Raw genomic sequence first — 25627 nt, forward strand, 5'->3', positions numbered from 1 at the left:
GTGCTCTGTGGTCGCATGCTTATACAGGAGATCATGGAGATGGCTGTTGGCTGGTCTGCTGGCTGCAGGCTGCTAGAGCCAGTTGGCTGAGAGTTTTCCCCCAGTGTGCTCTGCCTCCCGTTCTTCCTGAAAGAATTTCTGAGCCCACTTGAGAGACGATCAGAGACCCTCTGCGCGACAGCAGAAATTCCTCTGTTCCTTTTATACAGCGCAATGTCATCTTCCAACTCCTCTGGAGGAACTTCAATGTTACCAGTGTACCAAAACACCCACCAGATGAGGCTGAGAAAAATGATCACAGCTCCAGCATAGATTAAAAAGTCGTGGAAGAAGATGCGCCAAAATATTCCCGACATGAGGATCAGGAGACCCAGAACGTCATGGACCACAGCAAACCAAAATGCACATTTACAACGGCCAACGCCCTCACCACTTTTTTCCATGGTGATCATTCACGCAGTCGCTTTTCTTTATCCAACTGATATGTAGCATTAAACTACAATGATCATATTTTTAAAAATATCTGTGGTACCAGATAGACTGCAGACACGTGCGACAGACACACTGAATAGGCGATCTAAAACATGACACCCTTTAAAAGTGGGCAAAGGGCATTGTGAGGGATTAAACCTTTGGCAAGTACCTGCAGAACAAATGACACCCTTATCTTACATTGTAGCATGAGCAAACTTCTGGCATGCAAAAGAGGTGATTTAAGAGAAAGTGGAGAACTGAAAAATGTGGTCAGAATTTCTATATTGTGTATATATATATATATATATATATGTTTAAATATACACATACACACAAACATACATACACGACAACTCTATCAGGGTTTCATTTATCTACTTAAAACATCTCAATTACATATATTTCCTTTCTGCTTGCTTTTTGATCATAACATAACATGGCCTATAACTGCTTGATCAGTGAATTCCACTCATAATATATCCAAAGAGGGATCACTCGTCTTCAGCCCATTACGCTTTAGTTTGTCTTTGATGACGGGCAACCACACCAATGCAACGATGAGGAACATCAACCCAATTGATAGGCACACAGGTCCCATGACTTGTGGCACACTGGCTACCTCATTTGCATTTAGCAGGTACAATACAATAGCGGTACATAAGACCAGTGCTCCAATAACCATGACAAATATGGGTTTGTGGTAGTATGTCCAGAGTGGGCGAGGTGCAGGTACAGAATCCTGTGCATGATATAAGGGACTCTGGATTGATGCAACAGTCACGCTGGTCTGTGGAACCTCTGCACTGGAGAGCATCCTGAAGGAAGACTGCAAACATCCACTTTGTCATGCATGCAGAAAGCCACGGAATAACACTTATTAACCGCGACAGAACCCAACATTTAAGTACATATCACATTGGAGGAATTACCTCCAAGTTCAGTAGCTTACATAACTTACCAGTGTGTAAGAGGTGATTCAGCACCTGAAGTAGCTCAGCACATGAACACAAACCCTGCACTTAGCCTGTACACGTCTACCCACGTTCTCTTCAGCACTGTGGACAATACAAGTGCTCGCTCGCATGAACTTCCACTGATGTTACAAAAGATGCAGGAGGGGCAAAACAAAGCTCGACTCTGCAAACAAAGCTGCCGGGCATTACGTCGGTCTCCTGTACCACACAATAAGTCTTAGCTCACCTTTGATTAAATTATTTTTTTGGCACACTAGTCAAAATTTAAGGGGGAGAAGTAGCAACAACCATGCTCCTTCAGGTCATGTGAAATATATATATATAATATGCGGCGAAGCTGATATTATGAACCACAGTTCATACAAGCTCACCAGCCCCATAACACACTGCCATCAGCCAGAAAAAGCAAACAGCAGCTGGTCTAACACAGGGCTGAGGGTCCAGTTTGCACCACAAACAGCCTGTAATCAAACACCGAACGCTCTGAGAGCTATTGCAAACACAGACGTGCTCTCCAGAGAACTCATGGCTGAAATTGTATGTAAAATGACATGGACAAGTCACAAAGATAGGTGATGACTGAGCAAATACCATTTATTTATTGTAAATGAACAAACTGGTCTTATAGAGAACATATGTACATGAGGGTGACATTTTAGGCAGAAAATCCTTTTCTTTTCCTCAGGGTCTGAGCCTTTGGAGTCTGAGCCTTGGGGGCTTTTTTGCCCAGCTTTCTCTGACCCCGTTTGCCCTTCTGGCCCATTCTGTTCACAGTCGGCTTGGAGGTTTTCTTTGGTCCTTTTGTGGATGGGACCTGTATGATCAAAATTGGATTGCTTTCAATTTTCTGCATGCACAACACACATTTCCACAGTGCAGAAGAAGCATAAAGCACCCACCTCCAGCTTTGGCTTTTTCCTTCGAGACTCAATAGGTACCAGCTGTGGAATCTCTTCATCATCTTCCTCCTCAGCCTGCTTCTCTGTGATCTTGTTCTTTGCCCTTTTTGTCCCCTTGAGATAAAAAAGTAAAATGAACATAATGCCATAACCCGTCTTCACAAGGCCAGTGGCTCAGGCAAAGCAATAAGACACATGCAACTTTTCCCAGTAAGAACCATCAGCCAATATACCCACAACAGCACACTCGCATTACGCATATCTGTGACTTACAGTTCAACCATACACATGTTTATAGACTAATCTGAAATGATCTGGCAGCTCCAACGTGAGGCAGAACCTCGGCAGCCTGAGGGGCTTTAACCCAGGCCCACCTTTGCCAGCTTGGTCTTCTTTAGCTCTTCCTCCAGCAGTGTGAGGTGACTCAGGTCTGAGCTATAAACAGGCAGAGCCACAGAGGTGCGAGACTTCAGGTGAATGATTTTGATGTTTTTTCCTTTCTGCACAAAGAAAACAAAACATTAACAACTCTAGTGAATAGATATTTATATTCATTCATTCATTAAAGTTTTTATAAAGTTATTTAGGAGTACTCCATAATGAACTCACCATGTACAGTTTGGATGAAATGGTGGTAAATGCAGTGTTAATGTTCTCAACTATTTCATCTGCAGTCATTCCAGAGTTTGCTATATGCACCATGCTGTATGGGGGGGGGGGGGGGGGGGGGGGGGGAACAAAAGGTTAATCAGGACACTGGGAAAACAGTGACATTTTGGATTTGGTTGCTCATGAGTCAAAGGTTGTAGGGATGAACTCCAGTGGACAAAGAAGCTCGTCTGGATAAACTCTGAGTTTCTCTGGCACTTTGTTAACCCATGCCAATACTGAGCAGGTGGAATGGGTTTGCAGAAATGCCCTCTGCTAACTGCAGACATGAGACGATGGGTTTACCAGCAGGCGCCTTTCTTCGTGACTTTGAGCGTGGTGCCCTGAATGAGCCGGTCCATGTCTCTGGCCAGGTGTTTACTCTCCATGTCCACAGACAGAGGTGCCCTGAGACACACAACCACACAAGAGAGATTGAGAATCGAAAACAAACAGATTAACATCAGAACAATTACAGAACTAGGCTAATTTAAAGGATCTGTTCAACTGAGATAGCCACAATTTAAAAGACTAAACCAAAATGAAGAAAAAAAAAATCAAATGAATCAAACAGCTTCATGTTAAAAAACCCATAATACACAGAGGATCTTTATAATGAGAGACACTTTTAAACAAGAACTTACTTCTTCCTCTCATAAAAATGCCGCCCAATGTGGGAGGACAGATGGCCACGAATACGTGCATCAGACAGAAAGATGTCAAAGTTGCTGAGCAGCTTCCTCTTAGCCTCAAATGGCTTATATTCAGTCTTCAGGACTTTGAAGGGAATCACCTAACAGAACAGAGAAAGCAGCTGGAATGGCACTACAGTCGGTCAAAATGTCAATTAGCAAGCACAGTAAAGCACAGATGATTTTGTTTCAGGGTCTGTAGAGACAAGACCCAACGAGGTCGGGTACTCGTCTGGATTTACTCTGAATTACTCTCGCACCACTTTCCCCTTCTTCCCCCACAGCCACAGAAGGACAGGGGTTGCTAGTGCCAATGCAAAAAAAACCCACACGCCCCACCACCCTTAACACACACACACACACCTCGGTGACGTGTTTGACACCCCTCTGCGTGAGTAATTTTTTGTAGAACCTCTCGGTCTGGTCTGAGGTCATCTTCGGCTCATCCCGCGTGAAGAGGCACACCTCGACGGACTCATTACGGAAAGGATGAGGCAAAGGACTGTGGGGTGAAGGCACAGCAGACAATGAGCGCATGAGAAGAAAAAACCCGAGGGCTATACCCCTTACTTTAATGAAAAATACAAACCATACTGTTCATGCAAGGGCATATGCAGTTTAAACCTGCATTATCAGCCTTTCCTATGTGGTCTTGCAGTTTAAAGCAGATGCAGTGCAACACAGAATATCCCGGGAGTGGAAGAACAAAACCAAAATAAATGGGCCATGAGAACACCAGCTACTTATGTGTGCATTTTATAAAGATGACATTAATGAAGAATTCCAAGGAGGATGAAGTGGCTTCTGTTGCACATAGAGCCATGTCACACTCACATGCGAATGTTCTGATCTTGTTTCGGGATCTTCCACAACGTGAGGAGGAGGCTGATTTGTTGACTTTCGGTCAGCAGAGAATTCTGGGATGACGTGCTCTTCAAAAACGCCTGTAATGCCTGCACCGACTTCTTCACCTGCAGTATAGGGAAGAGCAAACGAAGGATAGGCTTTAATGGCACGCGTCATTGCTGACAAAGATAGATGATCACCATGACACTCAGGCTTCAGGACTTTGAAGGGAATCACCCAACAATGACAGAACAGAGAAAGCAGCTGGAATTGCACTACAGTCGGTCAAAATGTCAATTAGCAAGCACAGTAAACTACAGATGATTTTGTTTCAGGGTCTGTAGAGACAAGACCCAACGAGGTCGGGTACTCGTCTGGATTTACTCTGAATTACTCTCGCACTACTTTCCCCTTCTTCCCCCACAGCCACAGAAGGACAGGGGTTGCTAGTGCCAATGCAAAAAAAACCCACACGCCCCACCACCCTTAACACACACACACACCTCGGGGTGTGTGTTCGACACCCCTCTGCGTGAGTCATGTTTTGTAGAACCTCTCGGTCTGGTCTGAGGTCGTGAAGCAGGTGTAGACAGTCCAAGCTTAGTAATGCTTAAACATCACCATAATATAGTTATGCGTGACCTAGCTGTATTACAAATGACATCTAAGATGTTTCACCGTTTATTTACTGGAAAAAATGCATTATGGAAGGTGAACACTGACGATGTGAATGGATTGTTAATTTATTTAGGGACAAAGTCGGCACTTTGAAATAGCTCACTAGCTAACAGCTAAGATTGTGGTAAGAGTGCTGTCACGACCTGCCTGCTGTAGTTGGAGTTCCCTGCCATTGGTTTTCTCATTCTTATATTGGGATGGTCAACCATTGACTGCAGGGGCGATTTTAGGATCTGGTCTTTAGGGGTGCCCAGCCCCCAGTGCTCACAGAGGCACAATACCAAAGTATTGCGCAGGTGCAGAGCAAGTTTTTTGCATAATATAATATTTAAAAAATGTGTTGAGCCAGGGGGTGCTGAGCAACCTCACGGTGGTGCTCTAGCACCACTAAAAATACCCTAGCCTCGCCCCTGATTGACTGTATATATAAGTGGACTGGACGACGCGAGTGAAAAGTGAAGCCTCCGTTAGTCAGCTGCCCTCTAGTGGCTGGCTGCAGTACAACTTTTAACCCCGCCCATTCCCATGTTAGTGAACGGGCCGGACGACAAACTTAATTTTTATTACACGTAAAATAAGTTTTTTGAGCAATTATATTTTGTCAATTCTATAAGACCCCATTGCGTTAGTATCTCTGCCAGTGTTTTTCTCTACGATAAACAGATTTTATAGAAGTTATTAAGTGTTACTTAAAGGGGTGTGGCGATAAGGTGTTTGACAGTTAATAGCTGCGTTGGTTGACATCTAATACCAGGCGCTCAAACGTGAACGCGAAACTCTCGACAACAATATTAAAACCTTTTACCTTTGTTTATTTTGTAAAATGTCTAAAGTGTCTATACTGGTGGGTGTATCCTAACGAATGTCGGGGCGGAGATACGGTCTCTGGCGGAGATACTGTCCTGCCTACTGGTTCTAATGCGCATGCTCTGGCTCCAATTTTCAAGATGGCGGTGTCCGTGCGGCCATCTTGGTGGCTTCAAAAACTCACAATGGGAGTCAACGGTGACGTACCGTCCATTATATATACCAGGGGTACTCAAATAGAAATGATGACGGGCCACATTTTATTTTTTTAATCACTGACGGGGCCGGTTACGGGGGGGCTAGCGTAAACTGTCGGGGGGAGGGGGGTATGGGGGTGAACGCATTTGGGCGTCTGCTACCTGTTTGTTGTTGCCATAAAGGCAATCCCCGGCATCGTCTTGAGATCGCGGTGCGCGATTTCAAAATAAGAGCGGATAGCGCGATTGAAAAAAAAGATTCCTAAAAAAAACACTTTTCAAAACAGCTCGAGGGGCAGAGATAGCCGCTATTTGAGTATGGGGGATATATACGGTCAATGTGGTCAACACGGAGAACTGCCCTAGTGGTTAAAGACTAAAAACCTGTTGCTATAGTTTTACTGGTCGCATGATCCATTACATTTTCGGTAGCTAATGTTTCGAAGATTACAAAAAATATTTGCTCATTCGAGACATTCCTTTCATTGGAACAAACACCAAAGCTTGCAGCTAAAGGTATTAAACATATCCGACTCGAATGGGCGATAATAACCAAGTTATGTATGGCTCATATAAACTCTTCGTTAGCATAGCTGTCCTAGCTAGTGAGGTTCGTTTTCTGAAGATCAACAAAGTTTTGGTTAGCTCGCTAGGGAGCTATTTTTGTCACATATCAGGGAAGACAACGTGATATACAAATGAACATTCGGCTAACGACTAATTAGAATAAAATAAAGAGCTACCTGATAAAGGTCGAGAGCGCAGTCTGCCACCGAAGGTTCCATAGTACACGTGTGTAGAAAGACCTCAAGGCGCATGCGCCAGTTACGTCACTGCGCAGTCAATGACGACAACACAAAACAGCCTGTTATTTTTTTCCTACAATAATTTTAATATCATGACTTATTATTATCATGACTTAATACTTATTAAATATTAAATACTTAGTGATGGGAAATTTCTACTCCTTTCCGGCTTAAAAAAACATTTAAGCAGTTTTTATGCAACTTTTCTGTCCAAACCGAACGTTTGTGTACTTTTTTCCTGATTAGCGCTTCCTTGTGTAACATTTGCAATGCCATTGTATTATTGCAATGGAAACACTGGAAAGAATGGAAAGTGCTCTTGGTAGCGTGTGGCCGTCATACCAGCAATAAAACAAAATGGGTATGTCCACTGATGCCCAGTCTGAATCATTCTTTTCTTTTAAAAGGATGAAAAGCTTATACATGATCTACATTTATTTGCTTTAAATAATCTATTAGAAAAGGGAGATGCTATCTTATAGATCAGGCGTACTCAACTAAATTTGTCCGCGGTCCAATTTTGGCAGATACCTGTGACCTGAGGTCCGGTGCGGCGGGGGTGGCGAACGTAAGTTGTTGAGCGGGGGTGGCAAACGTAACACTCGTGACGAAGTGCTTTTTCAATAGCCCTGAAATAAATGCTCCGTTTTTTTTAGGTCCGTATCCAGTTTATCAGGAATGAGATTGGGTCCGGACAGGACTGCGTTCGGGTCCGGATCCGGACCGCGGTCCGCCAGTTGAGTACCCCTGTTATAGATGCACCTCCAGCAGGTGGCGCTGCAGATCAAGAGCCTCTGTGAGCTGAACAGGTTTCACATCAGAATGTTTTGTTTATTTAATTCATTCTTAAATAATAGCCAACAGGAACGTTTAAATGATCAATTGAGAATTTTTATTATTTAGTAAGGTTGATGTTAAGATACCTGGCAGGAGTATAGAAAACAGTGGCTCTGATAATGAAGTGTGTCGGCAACTGTAATATTAAAGTCACTGTACATTTGAGTGATTTTTGTGACTTTAGAGTAAGCAATTTCTGATTTTCATGTATATAACCTCTGTCTTGAGTGGGATACTCTTTGGCTATGTTTAGACAGTAAGCTATAATGAAAATTTTTCTGATTGGATCCATATGTTTATTAAAAAAAACCCAGATTGTGGTTATTAACTAAAATGCATGCACAAAGCACAGCAGTAATGATTCCTGGAAAAGAGTGATCATCTGACATAAGAGGTGGTCAGACGGGAGATGTGCGGCAAGAAATCAGATGTGGCTACCTGGCTAAACACTACTCGCAATGGCTCCATGCTCTTCCTGTGCTTGAGGTCCCCAACCAGTCTGAATCATGACATCACAGTATGAGAAAAGGCAATGCTGCTGACCGCACGTGGACCCTGTGTGTGGTGCCAGTGGAATCAGCTTTTAATAACAACTTCTGTCACAGCCATCCATCACCAAACCCTTAAAGGCTCAGGTCACCTTTGTCTGAGATCTTTTTTTTTGTTTGTTTGTTTTAAATACTTTCTCCCCCTATTATCAGACTGTTCGAGGACTGTTAAAGAAATGGCTTTAATCCTCCAAACAAGAGGGCAGTTGAAAAGCCAATAGTCTAAAAGATGATTGCATCCATTTTACCATCGAATGTGGGCGGAGAGCACCTGGCTGTGGACATGGGGCTACATGAGTGGCACAGCTGCACTCTCAATATGAGAAGGCCATCACACTGAACTTTTGGGGGGGGGGGGGGGGGGTATATGATATTGTTCTTCCTAAAACATACTCTCATTTTGATATTGTCCTCTTTCAAACATATTTCTCTCATTTCTCTGTAATCTGCAGTAAGAGAGTGGAGCGGTACGGAGGAGTCCAGTTGGGAGTCCGGTTGGAGTCCGGCTGCAGCCTCTGCCTCTGCCCGCAGCACAGCAGAACCGTGGCGCTGGGCTGAATTAGTCCTTCTCTGGTACCAGCTTCAGCACTTTGCCGATAGCAATAGTCTTACCTGCAAAGAGAAAAGCCTTCATTTAAACTGCATTCCTTCAAGCTATGGATTGTTACGTCCTCTGTTATTGATTCTAATCCTCAATAACAATCCCATACGTGCAAAGAAAGCTCAATGGGATATACTGTGATTAAATAGATGCTTTGACCCTGAATAACAATATAATTAAATGTAAATAACCTTGGATTGGTTATTTAAATGATTAACAACAAGGATTTGTAAGAACACCTTAGGATAGTGAAGAATAATTTGATCATTCTTCTCTATGCAAGACTATAACATTATGATGCTTCACATGAACTCCCAAATGACCGCAGAATGTACTGAAGATCAATCTTTTCAATACAGTCAGGATCTTACCCTCATCCCTCAGAGTAAAGCGACCCATCTGGGGGAAGTCTTTAAACGTCTCTAAGCAAATAGTTCCCACTGTTCTGAGGCGGGCGATGCAGACTTGGTCTTGTTTGACAAAGCGTGGACGGGTCTTGCTCTTCTCTCCGGTCTTCTTGTCCACCAGACAGATTAAGGCCTTTTGGCAGAAGAGCATCAGAAGAAGGGTGCAGTGTTATGAGTGAATCAGGGATGTGCACACACATCTCCTACGTGTTACGAGAAGACCAACATCCCCGTCTTACTGTTATCTGCACTTCCTCTATGCAGGTATGGATGTGTAGGACTGCATTGTAACCTGGACATATAATGGATTTGTGTTCAATAATGACAATCTGGAAAACAAAACAAAAAAACAGAAAGAGTGTGAGGCACAAACATGATGGACACTCAGAGAGCAGCTCCAGTTAGAACGCTACCTGAGCGTCGAACGTGCGGCCCGAATGGCAGAGGTTCTCAGCGTTGCATAGGATAAAGCCCGGTAGGATCTCCTCTTCTTCAATGCCCTTCAGGCGCAGTTTGAGGTTCTCTCCAGGCCCGGCGTCATCTGTCTCCAAGTCGTCAGACAGCAGGCTCAGCACCTCCACAGTGTGCTGGGAAACGTACACGCACGCACACACAAACAAACACAGGCACGCACACACGTATGCACACAGATCCAGAGTCACTCGTATTCAGACTGCTGGCCGACAGAATACAGACAGCGAATATGAATGTTCCACACAGTCGTACTCTGTTTGGCATCATGATGAGCTGCTGTGCTTTGCTAATGGTGCCAGATTCCAGCTTCCCAAGGACCACCGTGCCCATATCCTGTAGACACAGTTAAAAGGGACAAAAAAAGAAACATCACAATAGAGGCACAGGACAAAAAGAAGCCATTTCACTTTCTGCTTGTCAAACGTGGTCTATGATGACATCTCATTCTGAGTCACTGTCCCAACCGTAGCACAGCGTAGCCGCTCCAATTATCATGACCTGAATCTCATTACAATGGCTGCATACAGCTTATATCAACATGTTGGCTTCGTAATCTGTTTATAACATGTAGACAGTATGGAGCTTTCTAGCAAGTCTGGTCACACATTTTTCATTTCGTACTGTTTAATTAACAGCACTTATCTGTTTCCAAAGAAGTTAAACGGAGGTTATTTCCTTACCCTGTACTTATCTACGATGGGCAATCTGATAGGGCCATCACTTGATCTGTTGAAATTTGGCAAGCTGTCCAGGTGTTGAATAAATGGTAACCCCCTAAAGAGGCAGGGGTACACATAAGACTCACTGTTTAAATGACTTATTAAAAAGGTTTTTCCATTTATTATTCAAGTCGCCATTTTAACACACCATAGTGGCAGCCAAGAGCACATTTACAATAATGGGAACACGGTGCCTTGGCGCTCTACTAGCTACCAGCTTGAGTGACTGCGAGGCACACACGTCCTCCACAACATGAAGAGCCAAGTGTTCATCTGCCCAGCTCCAACACATCATGGCCCAGAATGCCTCAGGAAGAACGCTAACTGCTCAGTTCAGTCCAAATGACCCACTCTGATTGGCTGCCAGGACTCGGTACGGACAGGGAAACGTTCACTTACGTATACCAGGGACACAGCTCTGAAGACTCCTTTAGGTTGGCTCCTGTCAGACCAGAGCAGGGCATGAAATGGATATCTTTCTTTGGGTTAAAGCCCACCTTCTTTAGAAATGGCACTAATTTCTCCTTACATTCTTCATATCTGTGGAGAATAACTAATTTGAGAAGCATGTCACAGCCAAAGTAACAACATGAACTAAACAGTGTTTTTTTTGCAGCCACGCAGTGAACTCATTATTTTGATTTCGCTATGAACAGGAGCCATCTTTCATTCACCTGTCCAAACTCCAGTTTACAGTGGGGTCATCCATCTTGTTGATGAGGACTATCAGGTGCTTCACTCCAGCAGTTTTGGCTAACATGGCGTGTTCGCGAGTCTGCCCTCCCTTTTCGAAGCCTGTTTCAAACTCCCCCTTTCTGGCAGAGATAACCTTGCAAGAGACAAGAATTTAAATTAAAATAAGGAAAGCACCTCATTGTGCCATGAACAATGAGGACCCAGCAGAATAAAAGACAACCCTTGGCATTTTTACTACAAAGACCTAACAGATTCCAGATTCAGTCTCTACACTGCGACCCTGACGATGCCCCCCCCACCCCCCGAGCAGTGGGGCTGAGAAAATAAACAGTGGCAAAACTAACAGTGTAAGAAACCCACCAGCACGGCCAAGTCAGCCTGCGAGGCCCCACCAATCATGTTGGGTACAAAGCTCTTATGGCCCGGGGCATCCAGGATGGTGAAGTGCTTTTTTTCTGTTTCAAAGTAGGCTCGTCCCACTTCAACAGTTTTCCCCTTGTCTCTTTCTTCCTGGTTTGTGTCTAAAGCCCAGGAGAGATACCTGTAAGAAGTCACTCAAATGTTATCCCAAAAATAATTTTAAGCAGCCTTTGAAGAAATGCTTTATAAAATACAATTCCAATCTGACAGAGACAAAAGAGGTTTCATAAAAACATTTGCATATTTCCATCACAAAGCCTTCTTACCATGTCTCCCTGTTCTTCTCTTTTGCTTCTCTTTCATATTTCTCCAGGGTTCTTTTGTCCACCATACCAGTCAAATACCTGGAGGAAACAGCTCAAAATCCATATACTGGCTTGAGCTCACTTTTAATCTAAATAATAATGTATTCAGGTTATACATCACTTTTTTAGTTTTCATTGCAGGATTGTTTGAAATATTTTTTTATGATGCTTTTACGTTTGATAACGTTGACTTATATTTATATATTTAAATGATTTCTGCATAACCCACATGATCTGTCCACCAATTGTTGACTTGCCAGCATCTAAGATAAAAAGAAGGACAGTGATTGTACATCTGATCTCTCAACAATCGTTTAACAAGTGATCATAATTACAGAAAAATACAGTTACTCGGCACTCAGACATACCCACGTGTCCAATGAACACCACATTAACGTGCTCTTTCTTCGGGGCATCGGGTGGTGGAGGGGGCAGTTTTGGAGTGGGCATCTCTTCATCCTCTTCCATCGTCTCATCCTGAGCTTCATCACCAAGGGTTCCGCCCTCCTCCATGGCTCCGCCCCCTGGCGCCACCTCCTCAGCCTCCCCCTTTTCTTCCCAAGTCTCGGCTGAGCTGGCGTCTGTTTCTCCATTCTCCACAGTGGCTAGAAGGACAGCACAAGATCCCGACCCGTTACTCTCAAATGAAACTAACCAGTCTCACATCATTGCTACAAAGCAACACAGCATTTACCATTGACATTCTATAGCCAAGTTTGACACGTTGATCTGCCATATATTTAGATATGCAGTGTCTTCTCATATCCGAATATACAAAGTGACAACAGAAGAAAAGGGAACAGCAGGCAAACATTACTTTAGGCAGAAACAATACTAATCAAAAACAAAACTGCATTAGTCCTTTCAAGCACCAGGGTGATGACACCTTCCTGTCCTTACTGCTCAATTGTAGCACAGCTTTGCTGCTGGGAAGTCAGTTGATCTAAATGCTTTGTGGGAAGGCCGGGTAGAGGGGTCTTTTTTTTGTGGGAGGGCCGGGTAGAGGGGTCTTTTCTTTGGCAATGGTGCCACAGACTGTAGCAAACTGTTAAAGCCTCTTTCCATATTCATATTAGCTGAAAAGCATGCCACGTATGTCTTTCCATATTGCTTTAACTGGCCAATCAGGGTTCTTCTATAAAATTCTCAAATAACTCCTCAGTGTGTTTAAGTATTGTTTATTTTTAACATGCAAAATAGTATTTCTATATTTAGGCATTATGTACAGGGCAAACATGAGTCTCCTGATGTAAACAAAGTGTGTTTACCTAAGCTAAGCCACAGAGAGACAGAAAAAAACAAAAAATAAAAATCTCTGGATTCAGGGACTACTTAATGCTCCTTAAATTAGCATTATTTAAATGAACCTATTTAACAATGTAACAGTCCAGCTATAACAGTCCAGTATTAAATGTAATATGCTGTGTAATAGTTAAAAAAACATGTTTTAATGTTTAAAAATTGTGAACAGCTTGAGGTGGAACTCCAGAAAATAAATGACTTTTTGAGGTAGTTCATGTTTGTCCTTTTTAAAGCAGTGGGATAATATAATAAAGTGAAATATTAATAATTATCTTATTTTCTAGTCACTCAGTGTCTGGAGTAGTGGTGGCTACAGAAATCAAGCAGAGAGAAGACCTGTAATATGAGTATATAGGGCTGCACAGCTAGGCTTATGTAACAATGTCCAGTTGGCCTTTCCAGAGTTAAACCAACAGTAATGGAAGCAGTAGTGCCACACCCTAATCCACAGGAAGAACTTTAATGTGCCACTACTGAAAACTGAACTGCAGTTTGCCACATCTGTTCAAATTTCAAAGAGACATACCCATTGATTCTGAGATCTCCATGTTTGCAACTGTATCTGTACCTATGGAGAGAAACAGGGACTGTAACTTAATAGCTTAGATTGCATGGAGCTGTCTGGTCATTTGCACAGAGCAGTACTAATGCTGTTTAGATGCAGCTGCTGATATGTCAATTAACTGTGTGAAATAGTGCTTGGCCAATTTCCGGATACAGGAATTACAATCTGAGTTAAGTATAGACATAGGTGGATTAATAACAGATCATTTAGAAATTAATAGCTTCTGTTGTGAAGGTATAATTTCGATTAATAGCTAGATATGTCCTCAATAAAATGCTTACTGTTTACTAAAGTACTTAGTGTTTTGCTAAGTACTATCTACTCACTCAAGGCTGGGAACAGCTTTGGGGACCCAGGGACTAATTATGCAACTGCGTGGTTCCATCTCTAGCAGGTGGCTTACCAATACAATACTCAAGTGAGACAGTTGTGCACATGCTAGAGATTATTACAAACCCAAACCCGTTAAGGCTTAGACCATAAGATGCCCTGCTGTTGGTCACTATTATATCACTAGTTATACACAGAAATGTACTGTGCAGTGCCATTTCATTAGGAAGCTCGCCCAAGTTAGCCAGCAAGATAGCTAGAAGTGTTCACTGCCACCTAGTTATTATATCTTAGGTCCGTCGACTCCGTGTGCCAGCTAGCTATGTAATTCGTAGGTTACGTTACGTCCTTCATTTCCCCCGATACCGAACAGCCAGAAAAAGTTACAAGTAACGAAATATGACCGAACATCTCTGGCCATTGAGGTATTATACAGATTGACAAGGTTTGTGTTATTGTAGCTAGCTTCAATCCATAATTTTGTTTAATCTCCGACAGCTTCCACGTAAAAAATAATAAAAATATTTTTGCACAACGTTGTCAACTTAACAGAGTCTCTAGCTACTTTAGGTGGCTGGCACACTTCAGTCTTCGACGCTAACGTTAGCTAGCTAGCAACCGAGCTCGTTGGTGGAGTTCGCGTTTAACGTTGCTCCGGACAGCCTTGCTGCGGGCAAATCGTGTTGACAGTCGTTACCGTCGGAGCCGGCGCTTTCGGGGAGCCCTCTCGGGATAAAGGACGGTACAAATTCTGGCGCGTTGACGTTGAGACCGGTGAAGGCGGACTGGAGCTCGGCGTCGGCTGGGGCCTCCACATCGTCCTCCTGCTCCCAGGAATCAGGGGCCGTGTCACTCGTGTCCATAGTGTATTTCTACGGCTACGCCGAAATGTCTCGTCGTCAGGGCTAATAACTAATACGAAGTTAACTATGAAAATAAACCAACTTGTGTCTTAAACAAGTATTCAACGGCCGTGGTATCTGAAAGACCCAAGAACGTAGTTAACTTAAGTCATGAGGTGTCTAGGCTTCCTTGCTACGGCAGAAACGTAGTTGGCTGCTGCTGGTTCTTGCACGGGCTCCCCGTGTTGAGTGTGAACACAGAAACTGTGGAGAAGATCTCGCACAAAACGGCCGCCAAATGAATAGTTTTTCTCATTTAACAATCCAGTGGTTTAATTAAATTACATTTAATGACACACAAATGAACTCAACTAAGCAATTAGAAAATAAGCACACAAATAAAAAAATACTGTATGCAAATATGAATACATAACAACTTAGTCTTGTTTACAAAACAAACTCTTATGTTAACATAAATTCTGTGGGAGAAACGACCACTTTATTCCTTTGCGTCCGTTACCCCTCCAGCAGTAATGGCAAAAGTGGCTTCATTTTCTGGCATGTCAGGGCTTGAAGAAAAGGGAAAAACATTTTCACAAGGAGCAAATACTAATTCTAACTACGTATTACTGATGTCAAGTTCTGATGTCAAAGTTTTTTGTTGTTTTGCTGTCATGATGTAAGATAATGATCCATGGTCATTCTTAGTTATTAAAGTACTTTAGTTGAGCTGGCATTTTATTTTCAAAATAGTACCTATCAAATATTTTGGCAATTCTCATTTCACCACGTCCTTTCCTCAGACTGATGCGCGTGGTGGATGCGTGTGCCAGTATGTGACCTCCAATAGGCTTCTTGGGATCGGCCTGAAATCTGCAGTAAAGTGGTGGCAGTTCAGCTACATATCCTAAACACAGCTAGTCATATTCATTAGATATGTCCTTCCTTAAAAAATACAGTGTACACTGAGTAATTATATTATGTATTCCTGTTATTTATCGATACCTATTAGGTACCACTGTTTTTTCAGTAAAATCTTTGTACTCATATTGTAGCTGATGGTAACTTGCCTTATTTTCTGCACCATATTTCCAGTGGCCTCTTTTATCAAAAAAATGTTGTAAAAACAGCGTAAAAAGTATCTGGATATTTTGTGAATAAATTTCTATATATCAGGTTATGCTGTGTTGATGTTTTTGCACAACTGCATTTACAAGTGTATTTATAGTAAAACGTAATATTATAAGCATCAAGCTACACATTCAATCTGGTCCAAACCAGGTCACCCATGATTCAGGTCAAGGGTCAACAACATACATGGTATGCATTACCCCATTTAGCCCATCAGTTAATGTCATAGTACTATAGACGTGTTAGCAATGATGGATTACAAATGACTATAAAATGTATGCAGGCTTAGTATATTGTCCTAAAAGAAGTAATCACTTCATGTTTGTGCTTCATATTCACAGGGCACTTCACAAAGTTGACAAACAGAATTTGTCTTTTTTTTTTCCTTTTCCTTACGTCATCCCAGCTCCTGGGTCCGCTGTCATCTGATTAGTGACAAACACAGCAACGTTGTACTCTGTTGATAATAATACCCAAGAATGCTTTTAAAGTCTTTTAGACATTATGCACTTGCTTTATGTACTTTATTTCACTGCCTTGTCCATAATAACAATGAACAGAACCATTGGACCATGATGGGTACAAGATTTTGATCGATTTTCTGCTTGTGAACATGAGGTTGGACGGTTTTAGCAGAGCAAATCTGACCTTCAGAGATCTTCTGCAGACGGGAGAGCATCTGTGCCAGCTTCTGCTGCCTCTCTGCCAGCTCACCTCTGCCAGAGAAATCCACCCGGAACAGAGCCATGATGGAGTCTATGATCTGAAAGAAAATAAATCCATGACAGTTAATGGAAACTTCACCAAAAAGTACCACAAGAATCAATGGAAAATATGTTGAGTATAGAGCATATTAGTAAAGTGTTTTTTTCTTTCTCTACTACTTACCAAGAGCTTAAAGACACCTCCCTCTTCATGAAACTTGGCTGCAACAAAGTCTAACAGTTCCATCTGATGTTCACCTAAAAACGACATACAGAATGATGTACAGTTGTGATCAAATTTATTCAACCCCCACTGAAATAAAGTGTTTTGGCCAGTTTGACATTGATTTTGATCATTTCAGTCATCTTATTTACAATTATATCAAAGAGGCACTTATAAATTAGACAAACATAACATAATATTTATGATGGAATAACCACAAATGTCTTTACTGTGCTCACATCATTATCAGTTTTATTCAACCCCCTAGTGACATTATTTTTTAGTACTTAGTACAACATCCTTTTCCAGTTATGACAGCTTTCAAGCGTGAAGCATAGCTTGACACAAGTGTCTTGCAGCGACCTATGGGTATCTTTGCCCATTCTTCATGGGCAAAAGCCTCCAGTTCAGTCACATTCTTAGGCTTGCGCACTGCAACTGCCTTCTTTAGGTCCCACCAGAGGTTCTCAATTGGATTTAACTCTGGTGATTGCGATGGCCACTCTAGAATGTTCCAGCCTTTCATGTTCAACCATGCTCTAATGGACTTGGATGTGTGCTTCGGATCATTGTCCTGTTGGAAGGTCCAACGTCTCCCAAGCCGCAGGTTTGTGACTGACTCCATCACATTTTCCTCCAAGATCTCCTGGTACTGAAGGGAATTCATGGTACCCTGCACACGTTGAAGCTTTCCTGTACCATTAGAAGCAAAACAGCCCCAAAGCATAATTGACCCCCCGCCATGCTTCACAGTAGGCAAGGTGTTCTTTTGTTCATAAGCCTGGTTCTTCCTTCTCCAAACATAGCGCTGGTCCATTGTCCCAAACAGTTCTAATTTAGTTTCATCTGACCACAGTACACTGTCCCAAAACCTTTGTGGCTTGTCCACATGACTTTTGGCATACTGCAGTCGACTTTTCTTGTTCTTTGGAGTCAGCAAGGGGGTGCGTCTGGGCGTTCTGGCATGGAGGTCTTCGTTATGCAGTGCGCGCCTTATTGTCTGAGCTGAAACTTCAGTGCCCACATCTGACAGGTCTTTTTTCAGTTCCTTAGCAGTCACGCGGGGATTTTTCTCCACATTTCGCTTCAGGTAGCGCACAGCAGTCGCGGTCAGGATCTTCTTTCTGCCACGACCAGGTAACGTTTCCACTGTGCCCTTTAACTTGAACTTGCGAATGATACTTCTGATAGTGTCTCTTGGAATATTTAACAACTTCGCAATCTTTTTATATCCATTGCCATTCTTGTGAAGAGCAATAACCTCTTCTCTTGTCTTCTGGGACCATTCTCTTGCCTTCACCATGCTTGGAAACACACCAGTAGATGTCTAGAAGGAGCTGAGTATCACAGTCCTTTTAAATCTGCCTAATTGGTGCTTATCATGCTTGATTGCTGCTCGTTGACATCCACAGATGTTTTCAATACCTGATGGAAAACACTGGAATGAACCTCTGTTCTTAGGAGTGGTAGTCGTAAAGGGGTTGAATGATTGTGTCAATGAAGAAATCACAAAAAGGCCATTTAATACTTTATGACAAAAAAAATTGATGCTATCTTAGTTGCATTTAGTTCTTTAACAAGTCCTTGTAAGATTTCATTATGAACACAATTACAAATGTGCACTGAATTCCATAAAACCCTTCGCAGCATTGGGGGTTGAATAAATTTGATCACAACTGTACAAAAGATCTGCTTAAAAGCAGACACAACTAAATTAAAGGCTAAGATATGCATAACAATACATTTGCCAAATCTGGGCTCTAAGAGAACAGTCTTACTAGTGTAGGCACGGGCATATAGCACATTATCAAGGACTGCTTCATGATCCACGTTAAATCTGTTTGCAATATCCTTCAGCCTGTCTGGGCGACTGATATATTGATTGAGGCAAAGAAAGCTGTGTAAATAAATGTGTAAATGTGTATGTGTAAAATAAAAAAACCCGGTAGCAGAAAATGTGCTCACGAGATCAAGTGAAAAGGATACAAAGTATTTTCAGTATCGATGAAGACGACCTTGCCTCCAGTGTACCCGTCCTCACCAGGAAGCTGAGTTGTTACTTCAGTAAAAAAGATACAGATAACATTTTTTTCAGTGTTTGCTGTTACGTAAGAAGTATTGTTCTTTCATTACATAATTCCATTTTTGGCACTTACCACAAAGTGTATGAGAGAGCTGAGTCTTTCCAGTTCTGAACTCTGCAGAGTTTCATGAAAAACAAAATCACACAAGAAAGGCCAAAAGGTACAGACACCTGAGCACAATAGAGTATAACTATAGGAGCATAACAGATTATAACTATAGAAGCATACCTAGAAGCATAACAGTATAACTATAGGAGCATAACAGAGTATAACTATAGGTGCATAACAGAGCATAACTATTAGAAACTGCTGCTGACCTCCAAAAGCCTCTGTGATTGCCATACTCTCTACTCCCCCTCCTAGAAGTTTACTAGAAATAAATATCAATGTATTTAATTAAATGTATTAAATTAATTAAATATAAAAAGTTTTATACTTTGCCTAGTATTAACTTGAGAATGTAGAAATGTAAAAGCAACCATATATACACACACATAACAGATTAAAAACTGTGATGGTGAGCAGCAAATAGAAGAGGGAAATAAGCTCAGAGTCCAAAATAAAAATGACTAGATGCAGGCATGAGGCAGAGTAGAAGCTAGAAGAGAAGCACATGGCTAACAACAATAAACAAACACATGAGAGGGAACGGCAAATAGCTTCCAGTTTCAGAGTACATATTAATCATTCATACTAGTATGTTTTAAGATAAAGAACTGAATAATAAATATATGGTTTAAGAGGGTAATAACCACAATATGCAAACTCTCTATGTAAGACCAAAGTATTAGCTTGAATTCAAGAGTAAACTGTTCACATGTGTGTGGTTACTTGTACCATCACCTAATACAAATAATCAGTAAAATTTGTCATTTCCAACCTGACAATTAACACTGGGTTGAAATGTCCTATTTTTAAATTGCAACTTCTTACTCAAACTCCAAACTGCCTGTTGTGATGTGGAACACTTGTTTCCTCTTCAAACTGTATTCAAAAGCTGTCTGAAATCCAATGATCTTCAGCAAAGCAAAAAAAAAGTCAACAGAGGACTCTGCCTAAACATTCACTTCCTACAATCATATAAAATCATTATACAAATTAATGTGGGAATTCCAAAAGATGCATACAAGCCAGCTTTACCAGTAACTTCCCAGCAGCTTCCTTTATTTTTTCTACTTTTGCTTCAGAGAGTCCCTTAACACTGCAGAGTGCACGGCGCGTGGTCATTTGAATACCCTTCACTGTACAAATCCCCACAGACTTCAGTTTCTTTATGTCAGCCATGTTCTGTGGGGTGGACAGCAAACGAAATATGCAACATAAATTAATTATAGCTAGTGTTGCAGTGACCAACACCACAGTGAGTCCAAGTCAAGAGTAAGACTTTTAGTAGTCAAGTCAGGGTCAAGACCATGACCTGCACTGATCGAGACCTAGGCAAGACATAGACCTGATTAGACTAAGAAAAAATCAATTAGTTTAAAATTCACTACATGTTAATTATTGTTCATTATGCAAGTTATATATGAATAAATGTTATATTTTGTAAAAAGAAATAATTAAATAATGTATAGCTTAATATTATTGTTCTAACATTATTATTAAGTATTATTATATTGTAGTTTTAGTAATATAAAGGTATTTTAACTTTTGGGAGCAAATGATGGTGAGGTTACCACATGAAGTCAACTGAACATAAACTGTCAATACACATCCGTTTTTATTGTTAGTGTGTCATGGTAGGCCGCCTCTTCACAACACTCCACCTCTCCTTCATTCCCCAGATCTCAATCACCCACCTACTAGTTAACCACTGATCACCTCTCATTATCACGTGCACCTGTCCCTCATTACTTTGACTCCCTTTATAAGACCACAGGTCCCACCACTCGTCACTGTGCATTGCTTGCGCTTACATGGACCTGCTGCTGAGTTTTGAGCTCTCTACGCTCCTCTGTCCTATTGTACATATTTGAGTCTTGAGCTGTGCTGTGTCTTGTATGGAGATGGACATTAAACCAGACCCAGCACTACCTCCTGTATGTGCTGCTGCTTCTGTCACACTATTACAGTTAGGCTAAACTAAAACATCTCAATCAACATTTCAATCTTCCCTCAAATAAAAAACTAACCAGTAAGCCATCATTTAAAGGAACAATTAGGCCCTGAACCAGCAACGGACCAACCTTTCTGTTTTGCTGTTCAATGTCTTAATTTTAGCTGCTTTGTCAAGTCCTCAACCACAACTACACCACAACAGCTAAATGACTTTTACCAAGTGTGATGGCTATGGCTTGAAATTTTGCTATAGATGGAGGGATGAATTAAATGATACAAGATCTAGACAGACAAGTGTTGTCAGTATGAAATGCAGTTTTGGTGCTTATCTAAATATCTGAATTTTTCTGTGGGTTCCTATAAGAGAATAAGAGGTAGGAATTAAAGACATTAACAGTTGAGTGTCAAGAAGTGCAGTTTAGTAATTGAGCATAGTAGTTTAATCAGTGCAACACAATTGATTTGTCCTTTACAGCTGAAGGAGTTATAAAATCATGGACTCATATGGGAGGGCAGAGGAGTGAACAAAAGGTTAAAATAAAAAAATTAGTGGAGAAGAATAAATGCATGTGATGCAGATGGGTTATTTAGATGTTGGGGTAGTTATTGAGGCCTATTTGTTTGATTGGGTAGTAGTGATTAAAGTATATAGGCTAACGAGTTGTTTAGCTGCCCATGTTGTTCCATGTTGAGGGATTGAGGATGAGAATTGGGTGTAACAGATGAAAGTGGCCTACTGCGGCATAACAGAATCTTAAATGTTTCCAACATTCCGCCATTCGTTCCCTATAGGAAAAAAGGAGCGTAAGTCCAAAGAGCACGAGCGCACTATTTCTGTATGAGATCTACGTTTGTGCCGATGTAACGGTTACATCTTACGGTTAAAAATGTTAAAAACTTGTTTCAGTAGAATAATAACTACAAATAATAAAGAGGAATGGAAGAACATAATGTTGGCTTTATATACTGTTGGCTTAAATACTATATTGGCAACAATCATAAGAAAACTAAAAAAATAAATCTGAGAACCGAATGTTGCCTTTGTCAAGCTAACAGTTACCTCAGGCAGAGGTGTCGCACTCGGTCTCGAGTCCGCTTCACCGAGACACAACGTCTCGACACAGCATTTCAGTAATAATACACCGGTTATAACTGATAGTTAGCTACCTTATATCAGCTACATGTCGCTCTTAACTTACAATGCCATATTTCTGTAGGAGATCGATGTCTTGAAAGAAAGATTCCTGTGGGTTGCAAAATAAACACAAATTATTTATTTAGCACCCAATTACGTTAATTGGTGAGAACTAAAATTATCATTCTACAGTAAGCCTGAACTATTCATCTTCCCAGAAAGCTGTTAACCTCATACTTGTGTTCCTAGCTAAGAAGCTAACAAGATAACAGCTGTAGTCACCTCATCATCCTGGTACCCCCCCTCATCTTCCACAACTTGGTCCTCCGCTGATTTCATACTATAAGGAGCCGAAATAAAGTATATAATTAGGTTACTTTGGGGAATATCGGGGGAAAGTTCGTTAAAATAAGTAAAATAGATTTCTGACAGGACACCCGTGGCTAATTTATTTGTTAAATCTACAAGCATTAACGGTAGTTAACCAAGCTAGCTAATTAGTTATTTGTTTAACTTTAGCTATCTAACGTTTGCTTCCGATTTAATTGACATCACTACAAGTTTTACAGTTATTTTATAATATACGTTTGCCAGTAACGTAGGTATCTGTATTTTACCCGTAAACTAGAAACGCAGTTTACTGACAATTTAAATCTTTAATGAGATGTTTGACACTACAAAAACGGACTAAGCTTACTTGATCTGTCGCCACTTGGTTAACAACAGGGCTCGCGCACGTCGAACTCCTGGAGACCAGCTTTTTGCAAACTGTTCATCTTTGTTTTATATTTAAATATATGTTTCAAGTGAAACACTTTAACCAGTTTATACATAAATGTAACAAATTGGTAGTAGAGATAAATATAGAATATGATGTTAGATATGTTACTCAATATTGGACAACATCTTAGGTCACACCACTTTAATTTTGTAACTAAAGTGCAAAACCTAAGGCGCAAGACTTAAAATTTGAAAATATCTTGGCGTTATTAAATCGCCAAGATATTTTCTGAGGCGTTTTCACTTTTTGTTAGCTCACACTCCCTGATTTAGACTAGTTGTTCTTCTTCTTTCGGCAATTCCCGTTTAGGGGTCGCCACAGTGGATCAAACTCCTCCATCTGGCCCTGTCCTGAGTGTCCTTCCACTGACACACCAGCCACTCTCATATCCTCTACCACTGCATCCATAAACCTCCTCTTAGGTCTACCTCTCCTCCTCTTGCCTGGAAGTTCCATCCTCAAGACCCTCCTACCAATATACCTCTCCTCCCTCCTCTGTACATGTTCAAACCATCTCAATCTCGCTTCTCTAACTTTATCTCCAAAACATGCTACATGTGCTGATCCTCTAATAAACTAATTTCTGATCCTATCCTTCCTCGTCACTCCAAATGAGAATCTCAACATCTTCATCTCAGACACCTCCATCTCCCTCACCTGTCTCTTTGTCAGTGCCACTGTCTCCAGTCCATACAACATAGCAGGTCTCACTACTGTCCTATAGATCTTTGCTTTCATTCTAGCAGACACTCTTCTATCATAGATCACCCCAGACACTTTATGCCATCCACACCACCCTGCCTGCACTCTCTTCTTTACCTTTCTTTCACTTCCTCCATTACTCTGTACCCTCGACCCTAAGTAGGTAAACTCGTCAACCTTCACCAAATCAACTCCTTGTAGCTGGACCTGTCCACCGTCTGCCCTCTCAAACACACACATGTACTCTGTTTTACTCCTGCTCACTTTCATTCCCCTGCTCTCCGAAGCATATCTCCATCTTTCCAAGCTCACCTCCACCTGCTCCCTACTCTCCTCACCAGACAACACATTTCCATCTTTATCCTTTATCATCCTAACCTGCTGCACATCCTGCCCATCACGGTTTCTGTCTGGCCAATCTGTACAGATCCTTTTCCCCTTCCTTAGTGTCCAACTTCTCATACAGCTTGCTATATGCCTTCTCTTTAGCTTCTGCCACTGCTCTCTTTGCCTTACGACACCTCTCCTTGTACCTCTGTCTACTTTCTTCATCTCGCTGAAAATCCCAATTCTTTTTAGCCAACCGCTTTCCTCTCAAACTTTCCTGAACTTCCTCATTCCACCACCACAATTCCTTGTCTATCTTCCTCTGTCCTGAGGTCACACCAAGTACCTTCCTAGCCACATCCCTCACTGCATTTGAAGTCTCATCCCAGGTATCCAGAACACCACCACCATTACCCAGTACCTGCCTCACCTCATCCCTGAATTTTACACCAGTCTTCATTCTTTAACTTCCACCACCTGATTTTGGGTTCCGCTCTCACTCTCTTCACCTCCAAAACCATCCTACATATCACCATCCTATGCTGTTTAGCTACACTTTCCCCTGGTAACACCTTACAATCACTAACCTCTTTCAGGTTTTGTCTCCTACAGAGGATATAGTCGACCTGTGTGCATCTTCCCCCACTCTTATACGTTACCCTGTGCTCTTCCTTTTTCTTAAAGTGTTAACTACAGCCATCTTTATCCTTTTAGCAAAATCTACCACCATTTGTCCTTCTGTATTCCTTTCTTTAACACCATATCTACCCAACACCTCCTCATCACCACTGTTCCCTCCACCAACATGTCCATTTAAATCTGCTCCAATAACCACTCTCTCTTCTTTAGGAACCTGCAAAACAACTTCATCTCTCTCCAGAATTATTCTTTCTCCTCCACATCACAACCTACCCAAGGAGCATAAGCACTGATGACATTCATCATCACCCCATCAATCTCTAACTTTACACAGATCACCCTGACACTTACTCTCTTTACCTCCACTACACTCTTACTAAACTCATTCTTCAGGATTACACCTACTCCATTTCTCTTCCTGTCTACACCATGATAGAAGAGTTTGAAGCCACCACCAATGTTCCTGACCTTGCTCCCCTTCCACTTGGTCTCCTGTACACACAGTATATCTATCTTCCTCCTCTCCATCGCATCAGCTAGCTCTCTCCCTTTACCTGTCATAGAGCCCACATTCAACATACCAACTCTAATCTCTAACTTCCTGCTCTGCCTCCTCTCCTTCAGCTTCAGAACCCTCTTCCCCCCCTCTCCTCGTCCCAACAGTAGTCCAATTTCCGCTAATGCCCTGTTGGACAACAGCACCAGTGGCGGTCGTTGTTAACCCGGGTAAATTCGGTATAGAATTGCTATTTTTGATTCGCATCATTTGAATTGGC

At 41.7% G+C, this 25627-nt stretch overlaps 3 protein-coding genes and 3 non-coding genes across 8 annotated transcripts; all 6 read right to left on the minus strand.

Annotated features, from left to right (window-relative positions):
* Positions 1-2017: 2017 nt before the first annotated feature.
* On the minus strand, positions 2018-7099 carry rsl1d1 (ribosomal L1 domain containing 1). The gene is made up of 9 exons (XM_077000337.1): positions 6959-7099; positions 4522-4658; positions 4051-4189; positions 3640-3788; positions 3302-3403; positions 2957-3050; positions 2722-2847; positions 2348-2461; positions 2018-2262 (listed from the first exon to the last, which is right to left on the minus strand). The coding sequence occupies exons 1-9, from the start codon at positions 7031-7033 to the stop codon at positions 2104-2106; spliced, it is 1095 nt and encodes a 364-aa protein (XP_076856452.1). The 5' UTR covers positions 7034-7099; the 3' UTR covers positions 2018-2103.
* Positions 3137-3265, minus strand: LOC143511067 (small nucleolar RNA SNORA55). The gene has a single exon (XR_013130143.1). It is a non-coding gene; the product is annotated as a small nucleolar RNA SNORA55 (small nucleolar RNA).
* On the minus strand, positions 3870-3998 carry LOC143511069 (small nucleolar RNA SNORA55). Its single transcript, XR_013130145.1, has one exon. It is a non-coding gene; the product is annotated as a small nucleolar RNA SNORA55 (small nucleolar RNA).
* On the minus strand, positions 4858-4986 carry LOC143511068 (small nucleolar RNA SNORA55). Its single transcript, XR_013130144.1, has one exon. It is a non-coding gene; the product is annotated as a small nucleolar RNA SNORA55 (small nucleolar RNA).
* Positions 7100-7890: 791 nt separating the features above from the next.
* gspt1 (G1 to S phase transition 1) lies at positions 7891-15327 on the minus strand. 2 transcript variants are annotated; one of them, XM_077000333.1, is made up of 14 exons: positions 14923-15327; positions 13857-13898; positions 12397-12633; positions 12258-12291; positions 11990-12067; positions 11664-11844; positions 11282-11436; positions 11007-11147; positions 10569-10662; positions 10141-10221; positions 9828-10001; positions 9654-9743; positions 9379-9547; positions 7891-9018 (listed from the first exon to the last, which is right to left on the minus strand). In XM_077000333.1, the coding sequence occupies exons 1-14, from the start codon at positions 15086-15088 to the stop codon at positions 8966-8968; spliced, it is 1695 nt and encodes a 564-aa protein (XP_076856448.1). In that variant the 5' UTR covers positions 15089-15327; the 3' UTR covers positions 7891-8965. The 2 variants fall into 2 exon arrangements, with proteins under 2 accessions (XP_076856448.1, XP_076856449.1); XM_077000334.1 differs by lacking the exon at positions 13857-13898.
* A 56-nt stretch (positions 15328-15383) lies between these two features.
* dmc1 (DNA meiotic recombinase 1) lies at positions 15384-23161 on the minus strand. 2 transcript variants are annotated; one of them, XM_077000340.1, is made up of 14 exons: positions 23100-23161; positions 22685-22742; positions 22467-22511; positions 20350-20496; positions 20143-20225; positions 19527-19579; positions 19282-19323; positions 19112-19184; positions 18904-18995; positions 17087-17160; positions 16847-16961; positions 16595-16655; positions 15824-15940; positions 15384-15636 (listed from the first exon to the last, which is right to left on the minus strand). In XM_077000340.1, exons 2-14 carry the CDS (start codon positions 22739-22741, stop codon positions 15567-15569), a joined length of 1029 nt encoding a protein of 342 aa, XP_076856455.1. In that variant the 5' UTR covers position 22742; positions 23100-23161; the 3' UTR covers positions 15384-15566. The 2 variants fall into 2 exon arrangements, with proteins under 2 accessions (XP_076856455.1, XP_076856453.1); XM_077000338.1 differs by having other exon boundaries at positions 23020-23105.
* Between the last annotated feature and the right edge of the window lie 2466 nt (positions 23162-25627).

Source organism: Brachyhypopomus gauderio, chromosome 3, assembly GCF_052324685.1.
Source record: "Brachyhypopomus gauderio isolate BG-103 chromosome 3, BGAUD_0.2, whole genome shotgun sequence".
NCBI lineage: Eukaryota > Metazoa > Chordata > Actinopteri > Gymnotiformes > Hypopomidae > Brachyhypopomus > Brachyhypopomus gauderio.